This window comes from Desmodus rotundus, chromosome 6, assembly GCF_022682495.2.
Source record: "Desmodus rotundus isolate HL8 chromosome 6, HLdesRot8A.1, whole genome shotgun sequence".
NCBI classification, from domain to species: Eukaryota; Metazoa; Chordata; class Mammalia; order Chiroptera; family Phyllostomidae; genus Desmodus; species Desmodus rotundus.
The window spans coordinates 142,965,662-142,987,482 of NC_071392.1; the positions used below are offsets into that span (position 1 = coordinate 142,965,662).

General features: G+C 49.0%; 1 protein-coding gene across 6 annotated transcripts in view; it reads left to right on the forward strand.

Moving 5' to 3' along the window:
• Nucleotides 1-20,259, forward strand: part of LARP1 (La ribonucleoprotein 1, translational regulator) — a 76,690-nt gene extending 56,431 nt beyond the window's left edge. For 3 of the 6 annotated variants that reach the window (XM_053926997.2, XM_053926996.2, XM_024577021.4), the window contains exons 4-19: nucleotides 661-835; nucleotides 2,011-2,139; nucleotides 2,215-2,421; nucleotides 2,520-2,682; nucleotides 3,540-3,684; nucleotides 6,596-6,770; nucleotides 6,885-7,054; nucleotides 8,502-8,894; nucleotides 9,526-9,649; nucleotides 9,780-9,985; nucleotides 10,408-10,514; nucleotides 11,313-11,464; nucleotides 14,446-14,590; nucleotides 16,231-16,340; nucleotides 16,521-16,648; nucleotides 18,005-20,259. In XM_053926997.2, coding sequence (XP_053782972.1) covers nucleotides 712-835; nucleotides 2,011-2,139; nucleotides 2,215-2,421; nucleotides 2,520-2,682; nucleotides 3,540-3,684; nucleotides 6,596-6,770; nucleotides 6,885-7,054; nucleotides 8,502-8,894; nucleotides 9,526-9,649; nucleotides 9,780-9,985; nucleotides 10,408-10,514; nucleotides 11,313-11,464; nucleotides 14,446-14,590; nucleotides 16,231-16,340; nucleotides 16,521-16,648; nucleotides 18,005-18,214 — 2,688 coding nt within the window. In that variant the 5' untranslated portion in view covers nucleotides 661-711 and the 3' untranslated portion in view covers nucleotides 18,215-20,259. Of the gene's footprint in view, nucleotides 1-267; nucleotides 325-660; nucleotides 836-2,010; nucleotides 2,140-2,214; nucleotides 2,422-2,519; nucleotides 2,683-3,539; nucleotides 3,685-6,595; nucleotides 6,771-6,884; nucleotides 7,055-8,501; nucleotides 8,895-9,525; nucleotides 9,650-9,779; nucleotides 9,986-10,407; nucleotides 10,515-11,312; nucleotides 11,465-14,445; nucleotides 14,591-16,230; nucleotides 16,341-16,520; nucleotides 16,649-18,004 lie in introns of all 6 variants that reach the window. The other 3 variants (XM_053926998.2, XM_024577019.4, XM_024577020.4) reach the window with 2 other exon arrangements.
• Nucleotides 20,260-21,821: the final 1,562 nt, after the last annotated feature.

The window sequence follows — 21,821 nt, forward strand, 5'->3', positions numbered from 1 at the left end:
CTTTTACAGATGAGGCCACTAAGTCTGGGAGAGGTTAATTATTGTCCCTTGAGGGCCAAGTGGGACTTGGAAGTCACGCGTGTTGCGTTATTCCAGAACCTGTGTTTTCCATCACTGCGTTTGGATTGCCAGTGAGTGAAGCGGGAGAGTGGTTGTTGGCCAGGTACCCCTAGATCACATGTCTTGGGGAAGCTGTGTAGCTGTCCTTAGTCCTAACAGAGGAGAGGCTCCTGGTCAGTCCTGTCCTTCCCTGTGCTTTTGTTCTAGGCTGACGGTCTAGGTCCTTCCCTGGTTGTGGCCACCGGCCTCCAGTTGGCAGATAGGGTAGGTGTGGACAGGCCGCGGACCAGCTGCTCCTCCATCCCCCCCCGCCCCCCAGACTACCTGGATATGGTCCTGTTGCAGGGAGTAAACATTTGACTTTTGCAAGCCCCAGTCCCTCTGTCTGGGAGGTTGTCTCCCACCTCCTGCTTGTTGGACCACGCTTCCCAGTGAAGGCATCTCAGGTGTGAAAACAGGACCTTTAGAATACATCAGCCCAACCTGTTCTCACATGCACCAGCTACTTCTGCCTTATCTTTCTAGTGACAGGGGCTCCCTCTGTCCCATCCCAAGAGACTCTCAGACTCACCACACCTGTCACTTTACTTCCTGCTGCAGCCACAGTCCCACAAGTCTCAGCCTGCCCGTAAGCTGCCACCCAAAAAGGACATGAAGGAGCAGGAGAAAGGAGAGGGGAGTGATAGTAAGGAGAGCCCGAAAACCAAATCGGATGAATCAGGGGAGGAGAAGAATGGGGATGAGGACTGCCAGCGAGGGGTTCAGAAGAAGAAAGGTGAGTGACTTGGAACAGGGCTTGGGAGAAGGTGGCAGGCAGCACTGTGAGATGGCAGGATGTGAGGGCTGCAGAGGGCTCTCGGGGGGTCCCTGAAACGTCCTTGGGAGGCTGGCTGGCGCAGGCCCCTGGGCCAGCGGTCTTCACATCCATCAGACTCTTCTCTCACTAAACAAGCATTTGGTAAGCCTGTTCCGAGCATGGGGCTCTGGCAGTGCACAAGACAGGTGAAGCCCCGCCTCTGTATTGTTCGTATGTGTTGATGCATTGCTGTCCTGTGGAAGATTTCATTTAAAGACAAGAGTTCTCATTGCTCTGGCTGGAGCTAAGATTAGGGCACTAGTTCGGCTGCTCTAATAGAGATCCAGAGTAACAGTGTTTTAAACAAGATGAAGTTTACTTCTCTCACCTGACAGCTCAGTGTAAGTAGACCAGGCCCAGAATGACAACTCTTTGATTCCTTCTATCTTGCTTTTGGTGTGCTGGTGCCTCTCGTGTAAGACAGTTTGTTCTTACCTTCTCATTCCAGCTAGCAGGAAGGGAAAGGGGAAGAGTGGCTCCCTTTTAGGGACTCCACCTGGGGTTGACTGCCTTCAACAGCTCTCATAACCAGACCTTTGGCACAAGCCTAAGGGGAGCCTGGGGAATGCCATCTTGATTCTGGGCAGCCATGTGTCTAGCTCCAGAATGGGATTCTCTGACCAGGGAGAAATCGATTTTAAGAGTCACCCAGCAGTGTCCATCGCCCTGGGGTCCATGGACCCCAGGGGGTCCTCCTTATTTTATTTTATTTATTTTATTTTACTTTATTTTTATTTTATTTATTTTTATTTTATTGTTTGTTTCGCACCTGAGGACATGCTTCAATCAGTTGCCTCTTTCACATGTCCCAGCCAGGGACTGAACCTGCAACTAGGCATGTGCCTTGACTGGGAATCAAACCCACAACCTTTCAGTTTATGGGACAACGCTCCAACCAACTGAGCCACACTACCCAGGGCCATGACCTCCTTATTTTAGAGATGATAATGATGTCCAGCATGGGAAAGGAATGTGTCCAAGGTCACCAGACTGTGATTCAGGCCTGAAGCCCCAAACTGGGGAAGAAGGTTGGGGGTGTGATGGCTGGGAAGGACCTCCTTCAGCCTTTCCCGTGTGCCCATGCTGTCCTCCAGGGAACAAACACAAGTGGGTCCCATTGCACATAGACATGAAGCCTGAGGTGTCCAGAGAGAAATTGGTCTCACGCCCTACCCGCCCACCAGAGCCACGACACACACCTGCCAACCGCGGGGAGATCAAAGGTATGTGCCACCTACTATGGGGGGCCTGGGCATGGAGGTCCCTCAGACCTGAGCCAAAGCCTTCTCTCCTTACAGGGTCTGAGCCTGCCCCCTATGTGCCTGTACCTATGGCCCCCCCTACCCCAGCCTGGCAACCAGAAACCAAACCGGAGCCTGCCTGGCACGACCAGGATGAGACATCGAGTGTGAAGAGTGATGGGGCTGGTGGGGCACGGGCTTCCTTCCGCGGCCGTGGACGGGGGCGTGGTCGTGGCCGGGGACGCGGCCGGGGTGGCGCTCGAAGTACGTGAGGCCCCTTTGGGCTCCGGGATGTCCCAGGGAGTGCGGCGGGGCGGTGGGCAGGGATCACCTCTCCCTCATGGCACTCATTTTCCCTGTAGCCCATTTTGACTACCAGTTCGGCTACCGAAAATTTGATGGTGCAGAGGGGCCTCGAACCCACAAATACATGAACAACATCACCTACTACTTTGACAATGTCAGCAGCACTGAGCTTTACAGCGTGGACCAGGAGCTGCTCAAAGACTACATCAAGCGCCAGATGTGAGTGGGTGGGAGCCTTCTCTGGAGAGGTGGGTGGGGGTCTGGGAGCCACCTGAGTTTGGCAGCAGGGCAAAGTAGAGCTGCACAGGCCCTTCAGTTGCTGCCCTGGCTGGAGCTAAGAAAGATAACTTTCATCTTTTAAACTAATTTTTCACAAAGTTATGTTTATTAGGGAAGTAATACCATATTTACCTTGAGAAAATTATAAATTGCCGCTCCAAAATAGAGAGCAAATGTCTAGATTCAACCCCTTTCTGTGCTTCTGTTTGTAACGGCTGCATTGCCAGAATGCTGGTGAATGTTTATTCAGTTCTTACCATTGGTGAGTTTAAGTGCTTGACAGACATTCTCATATTTATTTAATCTTGCAGTTACTGACTTAATTCCTCTGAGCTGGGTCTTAACCACATCTCATAGATGAGCAGACAGACCCAGTTCCTTGCCCATTGCCTCAGCTAGTAAGTGACAAGGCACATAGCTGAATCCACTTCTGTTTGGTTGCAAAGCCCTAGCTCCTAACTACTCCACTATAATATCTCTCAGTCCAGTGAGGGAGCCGCATAAGGAAATAGATTGTGGCATTGAGGCACGTAGAACGTGATAGCATTTTAGAAGCAGAAGAGAGATGGGTTTTGCCAGGCATGCAAAGGGGCTGAAGGGCAGAGGAAATGGCTTTACCCAAGGTTAGGGAGCCACAAGTGGATAACATTTCTTTCAGTCCTTAAAAAGCAGTGTATGTACACTGGGGATTCAGGGGTTAAGTTAGAGGCTGCTGAGGTCGCTGGGGTACACAGCAGAACAGGGAAGACCTATTTGTGAATGAAGCAGCAGTCATACCTATTCTCCCTTCCACCTAGTGAATACTACTTCAGCGTGGACAATTTACAGCGAGACTTCTTCCTGCGACGGAAAATGGATGCTGACGGTTTCCTTCCCATCACTCTTATTGCTTCCTTCCACCGAGTACAGGCCCTTACCACTGACATTTCTCTCATCTTTGCGGTATGTCTCCCTCCCTGGGGCTGGGGGTCAGGGGAAAGAATGGTCCTGAATTACGAAACTGGGGTTGGGTCCCCATTTGATTACCTCTGCTAAAAGATCCAAGGCTTGGCCAGCCTCTCTCCGTACCACCTTTCTTTTCTCTCTCTCTCCCTCCCTCCCTCCCTCCCTCCCTCCCTCCCTCTCTCTCTCTCTCTCTCTCTCTCTCTCTCTCTCTCTCTCTCTCTCTCTCCCCCCCTTTCCCTTTTCGTTTCCCTTCCCCCTCCCTCCCACTCCCATTCATTATGGAAATTTTCTGACATATACGAAAGCAGACAAAGGTGTGATGAACCCATCACCCAGCCTCAGCAATTGTAGCTCATGGCCAGTCTTAATTCCATCTACCCACTAATCTGTTTCCTCCCCCAGGTTAGTTTGAAGAAAATAGCAGGTAACGAGTACTTATCTCTAAAAGATAAATACTTGTGTAAAAAAATAACCACAATAATATTATCCTGTGTAAAAGTATTAGTAATTCCTTAAGGTCACCTAATATTTGGTCAGTTGCAAATTCACTCCAGTTGTCAAACAAGTTTCTTTTAGGCCCTGGCTGGTGTGGCCCAGTTGGTTGGAGCATTGTCCTGTAACCAAAGATTTGCAGGTTCAATTCTCAGTCAGGGCACATACCTGGGCTGTGGGGTCAATCCCCAGTCAGGGTGCGCATGGCAGACAGGCCGTCAGTGCTTCTCTCTCGCATTGATGTTTTTTTCTCTCCCTTCTCTCTCTAAAAGCAGTGAAAAAATGTCCTCGGGTTAGATTAAAAAAATGTTTTTCTTTTAGTACTTTATGAGACCCATGTATTGTCTTAGGTACCCCCCGCTTTTTCTTGTAATTCATTATTTGAATAAACTGGGTAATATGTCTCGTAGGATGCAGTGGTGTCATAACATGTTCTGTACGCCAGATTTTTTGTAAACTGGTGATCTAAAGGCCTGGTTAGATTCAGGTTTGGGGTTTTTTCCCTCTTCCTTGTCAAGAGTACTTGATAGATAATTTGATTCTTCCCCTTGTGATAAAGCTTCTATCGATGACCATTGCCTGTCCCCCATCACTGGGAACTGAGAATGATGACACTCTAGTTCTGTCACTCTGTCTCCCTTCGTTAGCTGAAATACCTCTTCGAGGAGGGTCTTTACTTCACCAACTATTTAGTTACCAAGAGACAGACATACGATTTGTACAGGAAGGATAGATGAATGCTTGATCTTTACCTTTATTAGCCAGTGATCCCCAATAACCTTCAAAGGTAACCAGTGAGGTTTGGACTTTTTAAAAATTTTTATCATTATCAACTTCCAGATTCAGGCATATTTTGTTTATTTCAACCCATTGGGGTCATTATGCTCAATCACATTGTCCCGCATTTGGCCAGTGGGGCGCTGGTACCTCCGGTACGTTTCCTGCTCGAGTTCTGGGATTGACCCTTTTTTCGGGGACCTCTGTTCTTCTATTTTGGGGAAATGGTACATAATATTTAGATACCACACACTTGAGTTAAAGGGGTATTAATTGCTACTGGATTGGTCATTGTTCCTAGAGGTTTTGTTGGGGGTGGTTTGTTTTTAGTGCATCATGAGGTTATATACTCTTATTTTTCTATTAAAAGTCAGGACTACAGAGTCATAACTGCCTTCATAATATCTCTACAACTACTGAAAACTGGGTTTTCCCCCCTCTACTTGTAGAGTGAAATGACTGTATTTTCAACGTAAGAAAATAATTTTTGGATGGTTATATCCTTAATTTGATATATTAGTTTCATTTTGCTCTCAAGTTATTTTACATTTATGTAACACATTTACATGATTCCAAGTCAACAAAAGTATATTCACAGAAGTCTGACTTAAAATTCTCCCATTTCTACCTTTCCTCCCCACTCTTCCCCTATAGGTAACCTTTTTTGAATCATTCCATTAGAAAGTACACACATGCTTCTTACATATTTGTCTCTTTCCTCTTTCTTAGATGAATGGTAACATGTGACACGTGTATTTCTCCACCTGTTTTATGTTTTCACTTAATATACCTGGGAGCATAGGAGTATAGAATAGAAAGCTACTCCTCTGTCCCTTTTACAGTTGGATTTATATCTTTCATGGTTTCACCAGTGTGTCTTTGGTATAAATTTCCAGAAGAAGAATGGCTGAAGTAAAGGGCAGATATGGATGCAATTTTATTAGCCGTCACGTGATCCTCTTCCTGGACATGGACCTTTTGCGTTTGTACCCGCAGCATGTGAGAGTGCCTCTGTCCCCAGCCTCGCCAGCAGGGGATGCAGTGACACTTTGAAGTGTTTTCATTGTGTCTTTAGAAGATTTTATTTAAAGGAAAACTTTCTTCCCCTTTCTACTCTTTGCTGTTTCCTAGAGACAAACACTTGTAACAATTTACCTGTGACTCCTAGAAAAATTTATATTCATATGTTTTTACTTAAACACCAATGAGATTTTATATTCACTGACCTAGACCTATTTTTTGTGGCTCCTTCCACCTCAGCACCGGGAAAGCTACTTCTTAATGTCCGAGCAGTGTTCCATCGAGTGGATGCGCCATAACTTACTTAACCTGCCTGTGTGGTGGCCAGTAAGGGAGTGTTCATGTTTTTTCCTATTACAGGCAGCGTTGCTGTGAATAGTCTTCTATGTGTCACCTGCTTGTGCAGGTGTTTCTCTGGGGCAGATTACTGGATATAGATGGCAGGGTCAGAGGTAGGATGTCTTGCTGTCTACCAGTTGTGGAGGCTGGTGCCAGCCTTCTAATACTCCTCTGCCTGCACTGGACTTAACACCTGAGCCCGTGGGGTCATCTGCCGGCTTCTAAATCTCAGTCTGTTTAAAGCTTCCTTCTCCCTCTTCTCCCTCCTTCCCTCCTGCAGGCCCTAAAAGACAGCAAGGTGGTGGAGATTGTTGATGAGAAAGTTCGCAGAAGGGAGGAGCCAGAGAAATGGCCTCTTCCCGGTCCCCCAATAGTGGACTATTCCCAGACTGACTTCTCCCAGCTTCTCAACTGCCCTGAGTTTGTGCCCCGCCAGCACTACCAGAAGGAGACAGGTAGGTACCCTACCGGCATACGGGTGCCTTCGTCCTCCGGCCAGCAGGCCTTCTCAGGGCTGGTACCAGGAGGGGGAACGGGAAGGATAAGGACCTCACCTTTCCACCCTTCAGAGTCGGCGCCTGGCTCTCCTCGTGCAGTCACCCCAGTGCCAACCAAAACAGAGGAGGTCAGCAACCTAAAGACACTGCCCAAGGGCCTGTCTGCCAGCCTGCCTGACCTGGATTCTGAGAACTGGATTGAAGTGAAAAAGAGGCCTCGACCCTCCCCAGCACGACTCAAGGTGGGTGAGGCCTGTCACTTGCCCTGGGTTATAGGGCCCCAGGCTAGAGTGCTTGGAAGGGATATCACAGGGCTCTCGGCTCTGAAGGGCTGTTGGGCAAGCTGGCGGCTCAGTGTGGTAATGTGAGCTGAGGTCACCAGTGACTGCAGGAGGTTGGTGTGGCCTGTTTCCACTGTCAGTGGTGATTTTCACGGGAGGAGAGCATGCAGCTGCAGGCAGCAGTGTTCCAAGTTTCTTGATGCTTGGCTGTTCTTTTTGCCCCATCTAAATCCCTGGGGCTGTATTTTAAGTGCCTTTTCCCTGCATTTGTTCTCATTGCACCTAAATAAGCCCCTCAGAAGAGGGGAGAGAGGAAGCAGATTCGTAGCCTGGATGTACAGTTGGAGTCTGTAGTCTAGAACCCAGGTCTCCTGTCTCTGGTGGCCGGCGACTTTGGGATGCTTGTTTAAGATCTCAAGGCCTCATCTTCAAGATGAAGGAGGGGTTAGACTGCTATAGATATAGTAAAGCGATATATGAAGAGTACAAACTGAGTTTGCTGTTCGAGAAATGTTTCACTCTCAGACTAGAATCACTGCCCCCCTTTCTAGGAGCAGGTTTTTGCTCTATCCACCTTCCCCTCCCTGCACCCTCTTTGGTCCGGGGCTTGTGAGAAGACCTCAGAGATGACCTTGGGCTTTGGGTCTTTTGAATTCTGTACTCCCCTTTTCCATTGTACCACTGTAATCAGTTTTTTCAGGCAGCCTTCCCTGACTCTGCTCATTCCTGCCCCTGTTGGTTAAGGGCCCCTCTCCCTGTATAGTTGTACAAGTCCTATTTGTAGTCTTTACCATACCACCTTGCACTTGACCAGCTGGTGGTTGGTTTCTCCCACTCAACTGTGAGCTCCTTAAGTTCAAGAACTTTGTCCTGTTTATTATTCTGCTTTAGGGTTCTTCATGCAGGGCCTGGTACCAGTGGATATTTGCTCATTCATTAAGTAGTTGAACATCTGCTGTCACTAGGTCCCAGTCTGGATACTGAGGATGTGAAGAAGAGCAAGGCAGATGTGGTCCTGGCCTCGTGAAGTTTTATGGGGAGGTGCTGGGTAGATGATGATAAGTGGATGATTCAACCTGCTGAACTGCTGCATGCCCGCTCCCAGGCTAGGTGCTGTGTGGGATATGAGGGTAAATGAGAACATAGTATCTGCCTGCAGGGAACTTGTCGTCTCATTGCTTATGAATGACTGTGATGTGAGCTGTATGTAGAGAAACCTGGAATCCTATGGGACGTCCTTTCCCCATGAAGCTGCCTCCAAGGCATATATATGACTTACTGGCATTATCAGGACACAGTTGTGATGATCCAATGTTGAGGGCTGAGGCCTCCATCGTAGGACAGCTACAGAACCTGGTCTAAGGACACCCTGGTGATTCTCTTTCCCCTTGGTTTGTCCCTGTGTCAGAAGTCAGAGGAGCCCAGGTTCCTCCAACAGGCCTCTCTGCCTCAGCAGCTGCCCTCTCAGCAGCTGATGTCCAAGGATCAGGATGAGCAAGAGGAACTGGATTTCCTGTTTGACGAGGAGATGGAGCAGATGGACGGACGGAAGAACACCTTCACCGCCTGGTCTGATGAAGACTCTGACTATGAGATTGATGACCGGGATGTCAACAAGATCCTCATTGTCACTCAGACTCCACCTTACATGCGCCGGCACCCAGGGGGGGACCGCACAGGCAACCACACCTCCCGTGCCAAGATGAGCGCTGAGCTGGCCAAGGTCATTAATGATGGGCTCTTCTACTATGAGCAAGACCTGTGGACTGCAAAGTTCGAGCCTGAGTATTCCCAGATCAAGGTAAGGTTCAGACACAGCAGTGAGGGTGGTGTCTGGGGTGCCTATAACAAATGGGGGGGAAGGCTAATGACCTACATGACCTTGGGCACAGAAAGGATTAGATTGTCATTTCTATTCTTAAGTATTTAAGTATATATAAAAGTTTAAAAGCCTTTTGAGGAGCTTGCTTTGTGTTTGGAAAGTGGAGAAAAGATAGGTCTTTTAAAAACCATTGCTGTTTGGAAACAGTCAAAACCTTTGTTGTAGATTTCTATAGAGTGGGTATATGTGTGGGGGGGTGGGCCTTGGGTGGGCCTGTGCAGTAAGTAGCGGTGCTTTTGGCGGGGGTGAAGAGAGTAGCAGAAAGAGATTTGGGAGGAGTCTGCATGGAGCTCCTGGGGAGCTGGAGTCCCGATCTGTCTGGTTGCAGAGAGGGCTAGGCGAGTTCTCGCCCTTCTGGGTTAGCACACTTGTGCCCAGGTAACTGGGGTTGAGGAATGACGATGGGGCAGCTGAGAGCCTGGGGACCAGAATTCCATATATGTGGTTGTGGGAGCTGCCCTCCCCAGTTTCCTGCAGGTCTTGATTCCTAAACAGGCTAGGGCAGTCCTCTTACTAACATCTTCCCCAACCCGTCTCGTATTCTCTGTAGCAAGAAGTCGAGAACTTCAAGAAAGTCAACATGATCAGCCGGGAGCAGTTTGACACACTAACCCCTGAGCCGCCTGTGGATCCCAACCAGGAGGTCCCTCCGGGGCCACCCCGATTCCAACAAGGTGAAGGGTGACACTGGGGATGCTGGCCTGGGTTGGAGGGTCTAGAGCCCTCTGGCGGCGGGGGGGGCCTTCCAAGGATAGATCAGTCTTGGGCCTGCCCTTGCTTGCTGACCTCGCTCTGCCTCTGCAGTTCCCACGGATGCCCTGGCCAACAAGTTGTTTGGTGCTCCTGAGCCCTCTGCTATCGCCCGCTCTCTACCAACCACTGTCCCAGAGTCGCCAAACTACCGCAACGCCAGGACCCCCCGCACTCCCCGGACACCGCAGCTCAAAGACTCAAGCCAGACTTCACGGTTTTACCCAGTGGTGAAGGAAGGACGGACACTAGATGCCAAGGTGAGGCGCTCCTGCTGGGCTGCTAGGAACCTCGGGCCCACTTCATTGTATCTCAGTGCTTTGCTTCTCTCCCTTGCCTTGTCTAAACCAAGAGAGTGCCAGATCCCCCGCCTGCTCTGTGTTCTTAGGCTGGTGGGCCCACCTGGGTGTGGGAGTGGTAGCCCCACAGAGCCGTGAGGAGACCTAAGGAGGACTGACCAGGTTTGGTCACTTGGGCAATCACTTCGCTCCTAAGTCTCGACTCCTTCCTTTGTGAAATAGGCATAGCATCTCCAAGATGTGGGCGTTGTGAGGGAATAGATAGGAAAGTGGTTTGTAGATTGTGAGAGGACACACGCATGAGGGATCTACTACGAAATGCTTGACGCTCCTCGCAGTTGTGTGAGTATGATAAATAACGAGTCCTGGACTGACCTTTGCAGATGCCTCGGAAAAGGAAGACAAGACACAGCTCCAATCCACCCTTGGAGAGTCATGTGGGGTGGGTGATGGATTCCCGAGAGCACAGGCCGCGGACTGCTTCCATCAGGTGCGGGGCTGTGGGGCAGGGGGAGGCCAAGCTGGTTCTGGGTTGGCGGGGAGCGCCATGAGATTGGGGCCTTGGTCTAAATCCAGAAAAACAGGACTAGTCTAGAAAGCTTCATGCAAGGCCTGGAGAGAGGGCTTCTTTCTAAATCAGCGGTGTCACAGCCGCGTGGGGTCGGATTCTCAGAGAGTATTCTCAGGTGGATTTCAAAAGAGGACATGTGCTGCCTACCTCAGGACAGCCAGGTAGCTGAATAAAAACACATTCCTGGGTCCCACTAGGGGAAGGACCCAGACTCCTTTGTATTCGTTTTTAGTAAAATAGGCCCAGTGTTCCCTGTTCCAAAGCAAGGTTTGGGAGCTCCTGACCGGGGCACTACTCTGTTTCCTGCAAAGGTGGTACATACCGAAAATAGGCATTTTAATAAAAATGTAGATGGATTAACCCATACTTGCTCATTCAGGAAAGGTGAATGTTAACTCAGGATAGATCAGTGGTTAAGGGCTCAGGTTTGGCATTGTACAAATTGCATCGTTTACACAGCTGCATGACTTGGGGTGAGTCTTCCAATCTATCAACCTCAGTGACCCCTTTGTAGAACTCCCTGAAGGTTGATGCAAAGAGCAAGTCAGACCCATGGATATAAGTCAGAGGCCTAGCACAGCACCTGGGCCTCCTTGTTTGTTGTCTTGTAAGAGGCTGGATCTTGGCCGATGGAGAAGACTAGAGGGACCCCTGCTAACCTGATAGCCAGTTGCTCTGGGAAACCTGGTGACTCTGTCTCTTTTTTGGCCTCTGTAGCTCCAGCCCGTCAGAAGGGACACCTACGGTTGGCAGCTATGGTTGTACCCCTCAGTCGCTGCCCAAGTTCCAGCATCCTTCCCATGAGCTGCTCAAGGAAAATGGCTTCACACAACACGTCTACCACAAGTATCGTAGGCGCTGCCTTAATGGTAAGAAGCACGGAGGGAAGGGGCTGGGCCTCTGGGGCTACTACTTAGATCTAGAGCGTCGGTGCTGGTGGAATAGGTGGCTTTTCTCTGACCCCAGAACAAGTGGTGTGACATAGCAAGAAAAAATGAAGTTAGACTCGGGCTAGGTAGTTTTGGAATACAGGAGACTGAAAGGCTCTGGTGTTCAGAACATTCCTGTTCTTATATCTTCTGTTGATATTTAAACACACACACGCGAGTGCGCACGCCCTGCCCCTGTGGCTCAGTTTTGCAGGACATCATCCTGCAAACCGAAAAGTCTCTCGATTCCCAATCAGAGCATGTGCCTGGATGGCGGGTTCGATCCCTGCTTGGGGTGTGCACGGGAGGCAACTGATTGATGTTTCTCACTTACATCAATGTTTGTCTCTCTCTTTCTCCTCCCCTCCCCTCTTTCTGAAATTAAAAACATGATTAAAAAAATACATATCCAGAGTTGGCCCTGGTTGGTGTGCTTCCGTTGTTTGGAGCATCGTCTCATAACCAAAACATTGTGAGTTTGGTTCCCGGTACAGGCACATACAGGAGGCAGCCAGTTGATGCTTCCCTGTCCCCCTTCTTCTCACTAAAAGCAATGAAAAAATGTTTTCAGGTGAGGATTTTTTAAAAATCTACAATTACCCTCCCTCTGGCCAGACTATCAACTCAGCCCTTGTCCCCTGCATCCACGGTCTGTCACCAAAGGTATGCGTGAGGCAGCATGCGTTCTCTAGGACAGGGCGCCTGACTACGGTGTGGGCCAGGTCCAGCCAGCACCCTATTTCTCTAGCCCTTCAGCTAAGAACAGTTTTTACATTTTTAAGGGGTTGTGGAGGGAACCCATATGTGACTTGCAATGCCTAAAATAGACTCTTTGGCCCTTCACAGGAGAAAGTTTGCTGACCCCTGCTCTAGATAATAGTCTAAGGAAGAACCTCTCTAGGTGCTCCCATGTGTCTCCTTTTATCACAGATGAAATGCCTTTGCAGGTTTCTGTCAGGTTGGCTGTAAGGTGCTCGAAACCAGTCTTAATACTCACTTGCAGTTAGTACCTCACCCGGCCCGCTTTCTTTCAGCAAAGCATGGCTGCTAAATGCTTGGTTCTTCATCTTTCCTCTTCCTCTGCATGGATGTGTGTGTGTGTGTGTGTCATAACAGCTTTATTGAGATACAATTCCCATACCATACAATTTACCCACTTAAACTGTACAATGCGCCAGTGGTGTGGAGCGCCGGCCTGCAAACCAAAGGATCGCAGCTTCAGTTCCCAGTCAGGGCACATGCCTGGGTTGCAGGCCAGGTCCCCTGTAGGGGGCTCGAGAGGCAACCACACATTAATGTTTCTCCCTCTCTTTCTCCCTCCCTTCCCCTCTCTCTAAAAATAAATAAAATGATGAAACTGTACAATGCAATCACTGGAAACAATTTAGAGCATTTTTATTGCCACAGAAAGAAGCCCTGTGCCCCTTATCATTCATTCTTTAACACTCTCCCTTGCCCCCAAATCCTCCCAGGCTTACACAAACACCAGTCTACTCTCTTTCTCTATGGATTTGCCTTTTCTGGACTTTTCGTATTAATGAAATCATACATGGTTCTTCGTGATTTCTCTTTTCTCCCTTAGCGTATTTTCAAGGTTCGTCTATGGTGTAGCATGAATCGGTACTTGATTATCTTTCTTTGCCAGATAACATCCCATTTTGTGGATATATACTACATTTTGTTTCTCCGTCATTGATGGGCATTTGAGTTTCCACTTTCTGTCTGTCAATAATGTTGCTATGAAGATTCCTATGCAAGTTTCTGAGTGGACATGTTTTCATTTGTCTTTGGTGGAAGAGTGGAGTGGTTGTTGGGTCATGTGGTAGCTCTACTGTTAACCTTTTGGGGAACAGCGAGATTGTTTGCAAAAGTGGTAGCACCGGCCCTGGCTGGGTAACTCAGTTGGTTAAAGCATGGACCTGATGCACCAGGGTTGCAGGTTCAATCCCCAGTCAGGGCACGTTCAAGAATCAACCAACGAATGCATAAATAAGTGGAATACCAACTCTCTCTTCTTTCCTCTCTCTCTCAAAATCAATCAATAAAAACTATTTTTAAAGTGGCAGCAATTTCTCCACATCCTCCCATCACTTGTTATTGTCCATCTCCACTGCAGCCATCCTAGTAGGTAGGAAGTGATACCTCCAGGGCTTCAAGTTGTACCTTCCTGATAACTAATGATGCCGAACAGTCTTCCATGGTGGCTGTATGCATGTCTTCTTTGGAAAAAGGGATATTCAGATCCTTTGCTTTTTTTTTTTTTTTTTTTTTTAACCTGGGTTATTTGTCTTTATTAACAACTTAAAAGAGTTCTTTATGTAGTCTAGATACAAATTTCTTACCAGATTCGTGATTTGCAAAAAACTTTCCCCTTCTGTGGGTTGTCTTTTCTGTGTTAGTAGTGTCCTTTGAAGCACAAAGATTTTAAGTTGTTTTTATCAAATTCATTGACTTTTTTTTTAGTTTCTTGTGCTTTGATGTTGTGTGCTGTTTTTTAAATGTTTCCTCTTTGTACTTGTTAATATTGTAGGACTCCTAAAATAATTATTAGTAGTGAATAATGAAGAAAATAACTTGTTGGAATGTACGAACTATTCGTTGTTTATGCTTTTCTTTGTTCTAACTACGCTTGAGCACAATACTGTTTTGAGGTGAAGAACCAGACCCAGATGACCTGGCTTAGAAGCTCGTGTCACCTGCCTCTGGTGAGGCGCAGGCCCAGCGCCCAGCAGCAGGGCCTGGCACAGAGTAGTTAGTGCTCGATAAGTCTCCTGGAAGACTGGGGCATGGGGGGCAGGTGAAGAACCCTGAAATTGGGAGGTGCTGGAGGAAGGACCAGGGGCCTTGAGCTCTGGTATCCGTTTGTCCTGTGAAGCACTGGCAGCCTGGTCCTGACACATCTGTCCTTTCTTCCCCATCAGAGCGGAAACGCTTGGGCATTGGCCAGTCTCAGGAGATGAATACTCTCTTTCGATTTTGGTCCTTCTTCCTCCGAGATCACTTCAACAAAAAGATGTATGAGGAGTTCAAGCAGCTGGCTCTGGAGGATGCCAAAGAAGGCTACAGGTGAGTGTGTTGGAGGGTAGGAGCTCAAGCTGGTGCTTAGCAGGTGACTAGGGGTCCCTGAAGGGTCTGCTTCCAGAACTGTAACTGGAAATGGCTTGTGTAAGTACTTTATTTAAAATTTATTGTTTTTGAGTGAGTAATTTATTCACATAGTTCAAGATTCAAAGAGTTTAAAGATTACATAGTGGAAAGTCTCTTCATCCCTTTCTCCCGCCGTCCAGTTCATTTCCCCAGAGTCAGCCAGTGTGGTTAGAATCGTGTGCGTCTTTCCGAACATACTTCGCCCGTGTAAGCGTGGACATACACTTGTGTCGTCTCCCTGCCCCTTTTGTTTACACAAAAGATGGCCTCTATTCTGCTTCTTGAGTTTCTATTTAATGGTATATTTTAAAGATCTTGCCAGCCGGGGCTGGGGCCGGAGTTGATGGGAGCGTCGTCCTGTGCACCAAAGTTTGCAGGTTCCGTCCTGGTCAGGGCGCACGTGGGAGGCAACGGATGGATGTGTCTAGGTTGTCGTCGCTGTTCGACTAATTAAAAAGCCTCTTAAAGATTCTTCTCTTTTTTACTGAAGTAAAATTTGTTCTCTAAGCAATTTGAAAAGTACAGAAACGCTCAGGAAGCTTTAGTCCAAAGACAACCCGTATTAAAGCTCTGCCATTTTCATGTTTTTTTTTAGATCATCCTGTGAACGGGACACATTTTGTGTTTCATTTATCATTTATAAGCACGAGCCTTTCTCCTCCATGTTGTTTGACTTTTTGGTGCTTTACAGAAGTTAGTGTATTTTTGCCTGAAAACTTAGAAAATACAAGTAAGATCACTTAAAAAATACCAACTCCCAAAGATAACCAGTGTTAATATATTTAAATATATGCCCTTTAGACTTTGTTTGCATATACAGATGTAAAATTTACACATTTGTTTACAAAAATGGGTTAATTCTGCACATGACACTTTGAAACATGTCTTTTCCGCTTGATAATATCTCAAAGCATTTGTCAGTATCATCAGTGAATATTTACATTGTAATTTTTGATAGCTTATTCCGTTGAACAGATTTACCATGTTTTGCTTCACCACTTACCTATTCTTACACATTTAGATTTTGTGTAATGATTCTTCTCTGAAAAGTTAGGGGACACCTGTAAAATCTAAATCTGCATTTTTGGCCATTTCCCTGAGGTGTTCCTGGAAGTGATATTTCTGAGTCGAAGACATGAACACACCTACTAACTGGCACGGTCAGATGTCTTTCCAGAGAGCTTATCCCAGGGACTGCCAGCTTCTTCTGCAGAGGGACAGGCAATATTTTCTGTTTTGTGATTGCAGCTGCAACTACTCAGTTCTCTCTTGTAGCAGAGAGCAGCCAACGACAGTTCACAAGTGAACTGGAGCAAACAAATGGCGTGGTCAGGGGCTGCTGTTCACCTGGCCAGAGGTTGCTGGCCCCTGGCAGGCTGTACACATTCATGTTGGAGCCGCCCGGACTGGCAGTGAACGTTAGCCTTCCTACAGAATTTGCCGTTTCTTTGATAATCCGCTGTCGTCAGACCGTTTGGTGGTTCACCTGTCACGCGGGCTTGTTGGCCTGGTTTAAAATGAAGAAACCGAGTCCCGTCTCACTGCCTTGTGTTCTGCAGGTATGGTTTGGAGTGCCTTTTTAGATACTACAGTTACGGCCTGGAAAAGAAGTTCCGGCTGGACATATTCAAGGATTTTCAGGAGGAAACGGTGAAGGACTATGAAGCTGGTAAGAGCCCCAGTGGCGGGCGCTCGGAGAGCCCTGGCTATTTAGGCCTTGCCCCGCTACCCCCCCAGCTTGACCTGGCTCTGCCGGGTCACACCGCACCTCACTCCTCTGAGCCTCTTCGGTCACAGCTTCTCCTCACCAGCCCAGCTCTTTCTACCTCTCTTTCCTCTTTCCCTACAGGGCAACTCTATGGGCTGGAGAAATTCTGGGCCTTCTTGAAATATTCCAAAGCCAAAAATTTGGACATTGACCCCAAACTTCAAGAATACCTCGGCAAATTCCGACGTCTTGAAGACTTCCGAGTGGATGTGAGTAAAAGTCTCTTTCTCAGCCTGGTTGTCCTAGAAAGAAAACTGGACCCGAGATCAGGAAACCTGGGTTTTGGTCCCAGCTGCACCACTAGGTCAGGGACACCACCTGCCCCAGTTTGGACCTGGTTTCTGCCTCTGTAAAGTACAGCATGAGAAGTAGACAGTGAAGGCAAATTGGAAGGGGTTGTACGGTCCCGCCTCCCTCGCCTACCTGTGGTAGAAGTGGCCGAACTGTCACAGTGCTCTTTCCCTTTATCTCACTGTCCTCCTTGCTGCTGTGCCCTAGTCGGTCAGGGTGGAAATTATGTTCAATTTTTTCTCCACCTCCACCCCACTCCACTGTCTTTTTAGAGTAGTAAGTCAATGGTGACATCCAGTGGTGGATCTGGGTTATTGCTACTGGGTTTTTCAAGGAAAAGGGTAGTTGGAGTAATTGGAATGCGTGGGGGGGTCTTCAGGGACTCCAGTGATGAGTGAAAGACTCTTCTTCCTTCAGAGTTTATAATGTAGGCACATGCTACTATTCCCTTGAAACCTTTTAGAAAAAAGGTAAATAAGCCCATGGCCACCCAGTGAGATACTGGCTGCACTGCCTAGGGCTCCCAGTATAAAGATGAGTCGCTTTTTGTCCTTCCTTAAGCGCACTCTCCTTAGGGGGATGGAGGGGGGGCATGTGCTGAGAACCCTTGTAACAGGAAGACTCATTAGGGTGGGACAGAGTGGGCTCAGCTTTGGCGCCTAGAAAGGGAAGGAGCTCTCTTCAAGGTTACAAGACCTTCAGCAGTGGCGCAGCCCGACTGGATTGATCATGGTTTGACTTCCAGATCAGTGTCCTTTTGAGGGCCTTGAGGGCCTTGAGGCAGTCCCCTGGAGCCTTTGGGCCTTGTGAGCCGGGATGTCTCAGCCTGTTTTAGGCCACATTCCTCATGTTATCCCTTAGCAGTGATCTCTTCTCATAGCGGGAAGAGAAACTCCTATGGATAAGCCTGGGCTTCAGCAGTGCGTGGACCCAGTCCATATTTTGTCTCTACCAATTACCAGCCATGGGGACCCTGGGCACATTACTTTTCTGTGCTTCAGTGTCCTTGTCTGCAGTATCGATGAGTGTATCTGCATCCAAGGGTGGTGTGGACCCCATGAATGAGTAAGTGCATAAAATAGCAGAGTGTGTGGTTTTGGCATGGGGACGTGCTTAGTAAAACTAGTCATTTGTTCTTAGGATTAAGCCTATTCATTAGCTACGTAACATTTTCCGGTGGGAAATAGGAGTTTCCTCAGACAGCCCTGCCAGGAGGGGAGGAACAGGTGTGGGTAGTGCCCCCTAATCACCTATGATTCCTTCCTCTATCACAGCCCCCCATGGGTGAAGAGGGCAACCACAAGCGACACCCAGTGGCAGCAGGAGGTGGCAGTGGTGAGGGCAGGAAGCGGTGCCCCTCCCAGTCTTCCAGCAGGCCCACCACCGTGGTCAGCCAACCCCCCACACCACCCACCGGCCAGCCCATCCGGGAAGATGCCAAATGGACAAGCCAGCACTCAGACACACAGACTTTGGGAAAGTGAAAAAACCTATAGCCCTGGGGGGTTTCTGTGGGGGGATGGGAGTGGGCAAGACTCCATGGGGGGGTGCCAGTCCCAGGAGAGGAGACAGAGAAGGAACAGGCCCAGATTCATTAGGATGGGCCTTCGTGCTGAGTAGCAATGTGTACACCATTTGGGCTATCAGAGGTGCCCCTGGGCAGGAGCCTCCACACGTCCCCTTCCCCCTCCTCTCTTCATGCCTCTTCTTCACATCCTAGCTTCTTCTAAGGGGGGAGGGACAGAGGGACAGGGGGAGATTTTATATATATATATACATATATATATACATATATATATCAAGTTTTAAATTATTGATAGTTCATTTGGATTACCAAAATCACTCTAGCCCTGCCCACGGCTGATATGCCACAACCCTGGTCCCTGCCCCACAGCCTCCTGCTCCCTCTCAAGCCAACTATGCAGCCCACACGAAGGCCCTGTGAGCACCATTGCCCAGCACTGTCCCGTGGAAGGCTCTGGCAGCGCCCCGGGCCCCACGAGCACTGGCCCCTTTATCATCCTGGGCTTTCCATCGTCGTGTTCTCTCCCTGCGTTCCCACCATGCCCTTCTGCCATCTTCCGGGAGAAGGAAACCAAAGGATCTATAAGTGGAGGTGGGGGAGGTTTCAGCCTCCCCTCACTCCCCTCTTCCCATGCCCCATACTCCCCAGCCCAGAGAGACGCTGCTCATACCAGAAAAGACTATAGAAAGATGATTTATTTTATTTTTCTCTGACCTTTCCATCCTTGGGGAAGAAGGAAAAAAAAAAAAAAGGACAAAACCAACCATAAAAGACCAAAAAAAAAAAAAATCAGAAAACCCCCACCTAATCCACAGAAAGTGATGTTTATCTCCTACCCTTGGAATTCTTTTTGTTTTATTTTGTTTTGTTCTTGGAAATAATATTTTTTTTAAAAGTTGCCTTATTGTGGAGCGGGAATCAGAAATACCCAAATGCCTGTTTTCCTCAGTGGAGTCGACTCAAGCTCCCACCTTCTCTGGATGTGCCTGGGCTGGATTGGCTAGGACCTTTCTCTGGACCGATTTGCATGGACAGTGCCTCCAGCCTTGGAGGCAAGAGAGTTGGGGTGGCTCGGGTGAGAGCCGTGCCCCAGCATCCCTGCTGTTGCATCGTTTGAAGCTGACGTCCTGTGTCTACACTGCTGCCACTGTCATGTCCTCACTCTGCTTGCTGTTGCCTCGTGCCAGGCCCTATTCTGCTGTGACACTCTGCATCCTACCCCACGGCCAAGTTTGCTTCAGACTGTTGGAGAAGAGCGTTGGCCTGGAGCTGTGACACACTTGTCCTCAACTTGACCGTCTCCCCGCCTCAGGGGGAGAGATGAACACCTGGCAGGCCGAGGCTTGGAAGTGTTTTTTTGTGTTGCCCGGAAAGATCTTTGAGACCTCAAGGAGGCTTTGTCTCATAAAAGGTGGAGAAAAATGCCGTTCTCCTATGGGTCTGGTGTGGTCTCCCCACCTTGCATCCCCTTCTGCAAGCCATCTCTGCCCACCCTCCACTTGACCCTGCCTGGCCATGAGGAATGAGGAGGCAAGGAGGAGCTGGGGACTGGGGAGAACCCTGCCGGTTGGAGAAGCCCCACGGCAGGAAGGTATATGTGGACATAGAGTATACCTGACTTCTCCGGCCACGGATCGGGCTGTGAATGGCAGTGGGATGGTTGGGGTCTGCCAGCATTTGAAGCTGGGGAGAATGACGAAGGACTGGCCCACACAGACTGGGCTGTGTGTCAGGCGTGTGCGTGACAACATGTCACCTCCGGTGGGGACCAGGCAGCACTGAGAAGTTCCTGGTAGTGTTGCTCGATCGGTGACGCTTCGTTCGCCCTCTTTTTCAATTGCTCCCTCTGCTGGGCCCAAAGGTTGGGAGTAGGAGACAGTATCCCAGACTGGCAAGGGCTTGCCTTTGTCTTGGGCACCTCATTGCTTTTGGCCTTCCCCCTTCCCATCTCTGCCCTCCCAGTGGTTCGTATGTTGGGAAGCGCATCTCAGTTCTTGAGGCAAAGTTGTCTCAAAAGCCAAGGGCGAGTATCGGGCCTCTGCTGTGACAGTGGGGTCTGAGGCCTTCCCTGCCGTCTGGTGCTTGCCCCACATTGTACCAGACATGGCTCCTGCACCCCGGCCTCCTTTTGCTTTCTTCCCCCTTTCCTTCAGGTCGCTCAGCCCTGTACTGTATCCAGCACCACAGAAACCTCAGTGTTTGTCCTCTGCTGGGTTTGGGGGCACAAGGAAGCCTTGGGAGTGTGGGAAGAGGTGGTTCTGATCTAGAATTGATTCCCAGGCCAGGGCGCTGCCATTTTCTCCCTGACCCTCCCCAGAAAGAGAGCCCTTTCAAGGTGAGGAGGTGAGGACTTCATCTCAACACAGGCTGAGGATGGGGAGAAAGATTGGGGGGGGGGTAACATGTTAGGAGTTGATGTTGCAAAGAGTAGTTTACATCTTCACTTTCTGAAGACACTTGAATTTAGGACCGATGTATCTGTGACAAGCATGCCAGGAGTGGCAGGGGCCATCAGGGCTTGCCACTTCACACCCACCATCCTCTCCTGGGGATCCAAAATCTGAGACACAAAGCAACAGCTCGCCCAAATCCTCTTCATCCTGTTCCCTCCCGGGCCTGGGCCATGCCAGCACAGCCTTTGGGCGCCCAGCACCAGAAAGCCTGTGTGCGGCAGCCCTGTGAAGGGGCAGGTCTCTGTCGCCCTCCCCTGCACCTGGGAGTATGCGCTACCAGTAGAGATGCGCCACTGGGTCTGCCCCAGCCTGGACCCCTGGGGCTCAGATCGAGGTGCTGAGCCCCCATGTCAAAGTTGTTAATGTTCTGTTTTGTTCATTTGTAGCTCTTCCCCCCCCCCCCCGCCCGGCCCCCCACCTTCCCTGGTGATTGATTTTAGAAAAAGTAAGCTGCTGAGAAAGGCCCTCGAAGTGGGGAGGAAGGGCAAGAAAGAAGACTTAGCTGAGTAGGGTTGGGGTGGGTTTTTTTGCCAAAAGCCTGGGTAGAGCGGTCTGGATCATCGGGCACCCTCCTGAATGGGATCCCCAACTATCTCCTGTGTGGTGGGTCCCTGGATTTGCCCCAACCCCACCCTCTCCTTCAGCCATGTTGGTGGCAGAGAAGATTGGAACTTAATGGCCCATTTCTCACTGGAGAGGAAAACGTGTCATCTGGCTTTGCGGAGAAGGTTCCACCTTACGCTCATAGTACGTTATCTTTACCATGTGCTTGGATGTCACATTTAAAAGGACAAAAAAATGTAAAATACTTGAATGAGCTTGTATTATAACATTAATATTATTGAGAGTATCTGCGTTCCAGGCTGAAGTGATTCATTCATTATTCTAGTCTGCTTTAGTCCTTTGTAATTTGTGGTAATTATGCTTTTCTTTTTAATACAAAAAAATGTATAAAAATAAAAACTTGAAAAGGCACAATACTGGCTGGTCGCCTACCTGGGGTGCAGCTGTTGGGTGTGAGGGAAGAATCCTGGCCTGCACGTGAACCCTTTGCCTCTGGGGCTGCTAGCGCGTCGAGGGGGTTCCTCAGCAGCCATGGGTGCTGCCGGTCTT